Source organism: Anarhichas minor, unplaced genomic scaffold, assembly GCF_050575085.1.
Source record: "Anarhichas minor isolate MPS153535 unplaced genomic scaffold, ASM5057508v1 ptg000023l, whole genome shotgun sequence".
In the NCBI taxonomy this organism is placed as follows: domain Eukaryota; kingdom Metazoa; phylum Chordata; class Actinopteri; order Perciformes; family Anarhichadidae; genus Anarhichas; species Anarhichas minor.
This window is the reverse complement of record NW_027466469.1, coordinates 3,877,488-3,885,680: the sequence shown is the minus strand read 5'-3', so window position 1 is coordinate 3,885,680 and position 8,193 is coordinate 3,877,488. Positions and strand designations below refer to the sequence as shown.

The window sequence follows — 8,193 nt, the reverse complement described above, 5'->3', positions numbered from 1 at the left end:
GTGGTCTTTCCTGCTTAGGCATTTTAGTGCAGGTCCAGTGATACAGCACCCGTAGCTGTCCCTTCATAAATGGGTTGCAGGCTTTTTTTTCCATTAGCACGTTTCCTTATTTGTTTGGGAAAAGAGACGATGATTCCAGTTCTTTGGAGCAGCTGCGGGGGAGGTCCGGCTCGGATCTAGGCTTCAGAGGACGCCTGGGGTTTGAGCTGGGCCTTCTCCATGGTGGTGCCGTACGGGTCTGACCTTTTGAAGAAGCCCATCTGGAGAGAAATATGGAGAGAGGATGATCAGATTTGACTCAATCTCACACAAAGACTGGACTGTGAGTGGAAGGCTATCTGTAGAAATGACTATTCCTCTCACAGGTTTTACACTCTTCTTTACGTAACAAGTTGTACAGTTTACTGTTTTCTTCATAGAAAAAGCATTTGTGATGTTGGAAATAAGTTTGTTTCTATCAAATGCAACTCTTTTTGAGCTAAAACATATTTTATCAAGACATTGTTAAATATGTACATCATCGTGCTGGAGCAAGACACTTGGAACAAGGCCACTTTGATTTTTTGTAGTCGTTCTGTAGTTGTTTTGTGTCTCTTTCTTTGCAGATGTTTTGCGTCTCTTTGTGGACATTGTTTGTCATTTCATGGGGGTTTTGCATCTCTTTGTGTTTTGTGTGTCTTTGCAATCATTTTGCATCTCTTTTTGTAGTTGTGTTGTGTCTCTTTGAAGTCGTTTTGTCTTTTTGTAGTTGAGTTGTGTCTCTTTGTGGTCGTTTGGTGAGTCTTAATTTCGTTTTTTATGTCTCTGTGGTCATTCTATTTGTCATCTGCAGTCGTTGTGCGTTTCTTTTTAGTTGGGGTTTGCATGTCTCTGTAGTGGTTTTGTATCTTTTTGTGGTGGTTTTGCATGTATTTGTAGTGTTTTTGCGTCTCTTTGTCTTTTGAAATGGTGCTCTGTAGACCTGTAGACCTGTAGACCTGTGTCATTTGGTCCCTGTAGTAACACCAACTAACCCCCTTTTAAACTGTACCTGAGGTGTCCTGATTTTAAATTTGAACAAATCCCAACCAGTCAGAAACATATCTTTATCGGCGCATCACCTTGTAGAGCAGATATATGAGCAGGGCGAGTAATAACAACCCAGCTAGAACAGCCAGGATGATGATCCACACTGGAACGGGGAACGGACTGTCCGGCTTGTTCCACATCACAGCCGTCACCACCTGAACCACAGGAAACCACAGCGACCAGATGAGCCTCCGCAGACCTTTCACTGACATCTCCATGTGAAAATAAAAATAAACCAGAGGAAGTTACCTTTTTGGATCCTGATGGCTTGAACTTGGGAAGAATTGAATACGGCATCCTGTCCACCTTGTACTGGACAGAGCACTCCAGAACATACTGCTTATAGGCCCTCTGTGGACAAGCAAACAAACATGTTAATAAGGGCTTGAAGGCTGCCAGTATCTTATAGGGACAGTTCACTCCTGCAGTGCTATTCATCAATCTAGATTGTTTTAGTGTGAGTTACCTAATGTTGCAGATATCGGCCGTAGAGATGTCTGCCTTCTCTCCAATCTAATGGGACTATACGGCGCTGGGCTTGTGGTGCCCAAAGCGCTAAAAATATACTCACAATAACAAACGGACCTTGTTGAGAGCAGCTGTGTAGCAACTATGGTTGAAAGAAAAAAAAGTCCCTTCATGATACTCACAACAAGGTCTGTGTATTAATCTCAAGAGGTAAAGAGGAAAAATATGTAGTTTTGATTTTGGGGTGACCTGTCCCTTTAAGAGTTTACCCACATCAAGCCAAACAATCCCTAACAGATATTCACAGCATCATCTTCCATCATCCTGTCTACTGTTAACTAGATATTGTGTTGTTTGCTGCTATTATAATTGAGTTAGGACACACATCTGTAATTGTAGTTTGATGACCCGGCCAACAGAGGGCAGTATACGACCACAGATTGGTCTGTGTTTCCCTCTTGACTCGTGTCCCGTACCGAGACGCTACATGTGAACAAACGTGCAGAGCTGCGTCCCGTCGTCTCACCTCGATGAAGGTCTCGGCCCACAGTCTGGAGCGCAAAGTCAGGATAGCGTTGGCGCCTCTCTCCAGCAGCCCGACGTGACACTGCAGCTGCCAGCACTCCACCGCCGAGCACGTCTGCAGAGGGACAAAGCCACCGTCACACATGCACAGCACGCAGCTACTGCAGCACCCAGCACGACTCATTGTCATATAACTGATTGGTTTGGCTGATTTGGGCCTCGAAGCCTCAAACCACAATGATCTACTGCAGCTTCTTCTGCAGAAATCATAAAATATGAAAGGACATTTGAGTATGTAATACTGTCCAAGAGTACATGTGTAGAAAGTAGATAGGTGGTAGGGGTGAACTGTGGCTCCAACCTAATAGTGAGAGGTCTATTTGTACATGCAATTAGTACATTTTGCTGACTTTGGCAAAATGTCAAACTCGTTAGCACTGCACAGGAGTCTGATGCAATCACCACTCTCTCTGGCCTGACATCCTCTATCCACTGTAACGCAATAACTATGGCCATCATCTCACATGTCAACACAAATAAATCATCACTAAGTCTCTTCCCACACTCCAAATGGAATTCTGGGATCACTGCTGCTGCTGCTATTCTGCCAGTTTTAGGGTCTTTAGATCCATAAATCTGTATTTAATTATGGTAACTGATGTATGACTTGAAGATGTTACAGTTTCCCCCACGTTCATCTCTCATCAGTTCAAGGAGGCCAAGATCAATTTCAGGCTGTGGCAGTAACCAAAGAGGAACAGCTAACCACAGCTGGAGAATAACTCCTATAACCTAATTCACTAGCCTTCTTCTGAACAACCCAACCAAAGCTCTTTGTTGGCCTGTTGTCATGTTCCCAGCATGGCTCAATTGCACTTATTGTTGGATGGTTGTTATGTCCTTGTAAACTGACCCAATATGTCATCATGATCTGTATTCTTCTCAATTCCAACAGCATTCCCCCATTTCTACCTGCAATGCCGGCACATATGTTGTTTTAAAGACCCCACTACATATTCTTAACACTTGTATTACATCCAGTTTTCCCAACAAGGTTTTAGACGCCGTATACACGTAAACACATATATTTATTTATATAAATGTTTAAATAAATATGACATCCAAGAACTAAAATATGCCCAATCTTATATCCTCAATTATAATAATAACATAGTTAAATATATGAAAAGACATCCAAACTTAAAGACCAGCAATTTTGGGGTTAAGTGTCTTGCTCAAGGACACATCGACATGCTGCTAGCGGAGCCGGGGATCGAACCGTCGCTCCTCTGATTGAAGACTCTGACTGAACAGTTCCCTCTGTTATTAGAAAGCATAATAATGGAAAGTGTACATTTTGTGGAGAAGAAGAAACCGTGGACCATGTTTTATTGTCCTGTCAGAGGTACGAGTCAGAGAGAGAAGTTTTGAAAAAAGGTCTAAGAGAGATTGGAGAGGAAAGCTTTAGTGACAAATGTTGGAAACTTTTTCTGGAATATTTAGAGTCAACAACACTAATGAATATAATTTGAGAAAGAAATGTATTATTATTTATTTTTTCTATATATATATATATATATATATATATATATATATATATATATATATATATATATATTTATATACATATCTTTATTCATTTACACACATATGTATGTGTATATATGTATATGTATTTCTTTTCGTTTGGTTGTCGTATTAGAGTCCTTAGTCCACACTCCAGATCAGTGGGAGGCGGTAATGCACCCGAAAGCTGTTTGCCAACCGCCAAAAAAAGCAAAAGAAAGAAGAAGAAGAAGAAGAAGAAGCAGGCGGCTGAAAACGGTCCGACTTGAACGCAGTTTTTTGTCAACGCCCCTTTCTACGTCCGCCTGCTCTCAGTCTGCTTTCCAGGCGAGGCGCAGTTCAACTCGAACGAGCCTATTGTGTGCCGATCGCCGGTGATCGATTCTGCGCACGCCTGGCTTATGTCGAACGAACCTGTTAACTGAAGCACTACGCGGGTTATTTCGAAGATTGACAGCCTTTTAGCCACTCAAAATCGAGATATGCTTGGCCCAGCCCCTATGCGTAAAATCCATTGGTCCAGCAGAAAACTGCTGGCCATTTCCTCATAGAAGGTGCCAGCCGGTTCATTTCACTGCAGAGACAGAGAGGAGGAGACGGACTATTTTTGCTGCATCGGATTTCAATGGATTGACTGCGTTTTTCGGCACGAAAATCACCAAAAGGTATGCTGACTTTCAATTGTTTTTCTGGAGAGCAGTGTGTGGTTTCTTGGCTTTAGTCATGTAACTTTTGAATGGTTTGACGGAGGTCAATTTGGACACGTTGGGTCGACGCCGTATCGAGCCCTAGTGCGAAATCATATATCCATCCGCCATGATCGCTGCCGGCTTTGTGATGAAAGATGAAAATCGGGTGCACAGTTCGCCGATTTTCTGGAGAAAAATCCGTGATTTTGTGATAAATCTTCTAGTTTATTGAATTAGTTTGTGTATAATTATGTAAAATGGCTGGTATGATGATTTTGACCAGACTTTTTTTGTTAATTCGGTATTTAATATGTCTGGAGCATTTTTGATATTTCTTGATGAAAAGTCCATTCGGAACCTCGGTACCGGTACCACGGTACCGCTCGAACCCCAAATTGGGCTCGGTCGGGCTAAAGACAACTACACATTGTAAAATAATTGAAAGAGACTTTTAATATAAAATCACTGGATCTTAAAAAAAAAAAAAGAGTTCCAAACAGACGAGTTTCCTTCTCAATAGACTGATTGTTCTTACAACAAGATCAGAGTCTTTGTTCTTCTTGAAACAAGATTACTTTCTTTATCATGTAAACCTTCAATTTGTTCACATCCATCAGTATGACACATCAATTCAGACAACAGCAACATTTAGTCTTTCAAACAAATAAATGTAAATTTAATTAAAGATATCTTTACAGAAAGTGGTCAGAACAAAATATCTTGGATAAAAGAAGCTCTGGTGATTTCTCTCTTTAAGACACATGCAGTGGAAGAGAAACAACAACTAACAAATACATCAATACACATTTTCAACAAACATTTAGACCTCAGAGAAGTTTACATTTTCCTGCAGAGAAATGTCAGTTCAGGTCAACAAAGATCATCATGAGCAGTGATAGCCTCCATGGTTTAACAGACACAGGAAGGAGCTCCACCTAAAGAAACTCAAACATGTACACAACAATAATGACAAGATGTCAAAGTACCGCCCTCAATGTTTGATTGACAGGTGAAAGAAATCAGGTCTCAGCAAAAATGGACACAAAATGAGTTTAACAGAAATTAATCTGCTGTTCCATAAATCACTTCTGTCTATTTTAGTTTACAGAACTCAGCAATGACTCCATGATAACAACACCAAAGTCCAGCATAGAGAGGCTGAGTGAATGTGGTCTGGACTCTGTGGAGGAGAGTCATGGTTTCAGAGACGCTGTAGAAAGACAGAATACCTGCTCTGTGATCCAGGTACACTCCTACTCTGGAGGACTGAGGACCAGAGACGGGAGTTTGGATATTGTTGTACCAAAATATAAAACTGTTTTTGTTACAAAGTAACGCCCAAGATTTGTCATTTTTTCCAAAACCACATTCATCAGAGCTCCCTGTTCTGCTGATATTCTTGTATGCGACTGCTACAAAAACTCCTCTTCCTCTCCACTTCACCTCCCAGTAACAACGTCCAGTCAGACTCTCTCTACTCAGGACCTGATAACATGTAGTGAATCTGTCTGGGTGACTAGAATAAGACTGTTGTTCTCTCATAACTGTTGCTTTTCTGTTCCCCTCAGATAATAACAGCACTGTGTCTGCTGTGTTTGGATCCAGTGTGATTTCACTTGAATATCTTAAGAACTCAGCTCTGGTCTTGGGCTCTGCTTGTGAAGGTGACAGTAAAACGTCCACTTCAGTCACTGCCAGTGAGACGTTTGTCCTCTTCTCTCTCAGAACGTCCTGTAGTTTATCTCTGACTTCTGACACAGCCGCCGTCACGTCCTCAAAGTAGCTCAGAGGACGGATATCGATGCCGGACGAGTCTGTAGGTTCTCTGAGTGGTGACAGTGAGGGGTAGTTGTGTAGAAACTGGTTGTGATCCTCTGTGTGTGAGAGCAGCTTCAGCTCAGCGTCTCTCCTCTTCAGCTCAGAGATCTCCTGCTCCAGCTTCTCCTGAAGCTCTTTGACTCGACTCACTTCACTTTTCTGCTGGGATCTGACCTGCTGCTTCACATCGGAGCTTCTTTTCTCCATGAGACGGATCAGCTCGGTGAAGATCTTCTCGCTGTCCTTCACCGCTTCGTCGGCAGAGCGATTGACGGCCTCCACCTCCTGCTGAAGCAGCTTCACGTCTTTCTCTCTGTCCTGGATTCTCTGCTGGATGTTTAGTCGACTCACCTCCAGCTCTCTCTGCCTCTCAGTCCTTTCTGCTGCAGCTGAGACTGTGTCGTGGCCTTTGTGTTCATCCACAGAGCAGAGGTAACAGATACACTGCTGATCAGTACGGCAGAACATCTTCATCACCTCATCGTGACGAGAGCAGATGTTCTCCTGGAGCTTCTTGGAGGGGTCCACCAGCTTGTGCTTCTTTAATTGAGCCACATCATAATGAGGCTGGAGGTGTTCCTCACAATAAGAGACCAGACAGATGAGACAGGACTTGAGGGCTTTCCGTTTCCTCCCAGTGCAGACATCACAGGACACATCTTCAGGTCCAGCATAGCAGTGATCAGCAGGAGCAGCTTGGAGTCCAGTCTTCTTCAGCTCCTCCACTAAAACTGCTAACATGGTGTTTTTCAGCAGGAGAGGCCTCGGTGTGAAGGTCTGCCTACACTGAGGGCAGCTGTGGAGTTTCTTCACATCCTCTTCATCCCAGAAGCTTTTAATACAGTTCATGCAGTAGCTGTGTCCACAGGGAGTAGTCACCGGATCCTTCAGTAGATCCAGACAGATGGAACAAGAGAAGGCTTCCCGATCCAGCTGAACTCCTTTCTGCGCCATTTCACCTCTCAGTGACAACGACTGTCTGAGTTTCGCTTCACTAGAAGTGACTCTGCTTTGACTTCTGATCTGAACAACATGTGTTTGTTCAGTGAATGCAGCCTGTCAGCTCTATCGCTTCACCACCATGTTGGTTACACCCATCTTTAAAACTGTAGATCTGAAGGGGAGGGAACAAGGAAACACGTGGACAGAGTGGAGCCGGCTGTGTTTGAGAGCAGGAGGAAGAAGGAGGGGTTATCAAGCTGTGCTTCATTCCAGGAAGAGGAGCAGCGCTGTGAATGTGAACTTTGCTTCCTCATTTACAAGCAGAGCCTCAGTTAAAACCTGCTCCACTTTAGAAAACATTTCTCTTTTTTTATTACAAGACAAGAGACAATACATAAACATAACAACAAGAGGACGACAAGAACAGTGAGATACAAGCCAGCAAACATCATATTGTGTGTGTGTGTGTGTGTGTGTGTGTGTGTGTGTGTGTGTGTGTGTGTGTGTGTGTGTGTGTGTGTGTGTGTGTGTGTGTGTGTGTGTGTGTGTGTGTGTGTGTGTGTGTGTGTGTGTGTGTGTGTGTGTGTGTGTGTGTGTGTGTGAAGTAAAGACCATAAGAAAGTACATAAATTACAAAATAACAACAAAAACAAAGTCAGGGGCAGTATCGCCCCGACCACTGGCAGCAAACCACGACCAGGGCACCGTCAGGGAGCTCCAGAACAGGTCAGTAGGATCAGCCAGGCCGGGTCAACCGGGTTGATTATTATTTCATTCATTAATTATTATTTTGTTTTTTATTGTAATTCTTGTATTGATTGTATTTCATTTTATTTATTATTATCATCATTGATAATATCGTTGACATCGTTGAAAAACATCTTGAAGACGTTCTAGTTTCTTCACATTTGGTCTCACAGGTGTCCAGTTGATGCAGGTGATACATGTGATGAGATGATCCTATAGGATGCCTTGTTATGAAGCTTTATACATTATAATGTGTTAAGATTGTGCTTATTAAGCATTATAGACATGACCTTCATATAATGTGTTACATAATTCTTTATTAATAAATGATTAAATATTATTCTGGTTGACAGGCTTTTATTGATGGCTG

At 42.6% G+C, this 8,193-nt stretch overlaps 1 protein-coding gene across 1 annotated transcript; it reads right to left on the bottom strand.

Annotated features, from left to right (window-relative positions):
• Window positions 1-4,751: 4,751 nt before the first annotated feature.
• Window positions 4,752-7,229, bottom strand: LOC142955392 (tripartite motif-containing protein 16-like). Its single transcript, XM_076096896.1, has one exon. It carries the CDS (start codon window positions 7,086-7,088, stop codon window positions 5,409-5,411), a length of 1,680 nt encoding a protein of 559 aa, XP_075953011.1. The 5' UTR covers window positions 7,089-7,229; the 3' UTR covers window positions 4,752-5,408.
• Between the last annotated feature and the right edge of the window lie 964 nt (window positions 7,230-8,193).

What these genes read in the sequence shown, in the direction of transcription:
- LOC142955392 (XM_076096896.1), bottom strand. Translation starts at nt 7,088, where the DNA reads ATGGCGCAGAAAGGAGTTCAGCTGGATCGGGAAGCCTTCTCTTGTTCC.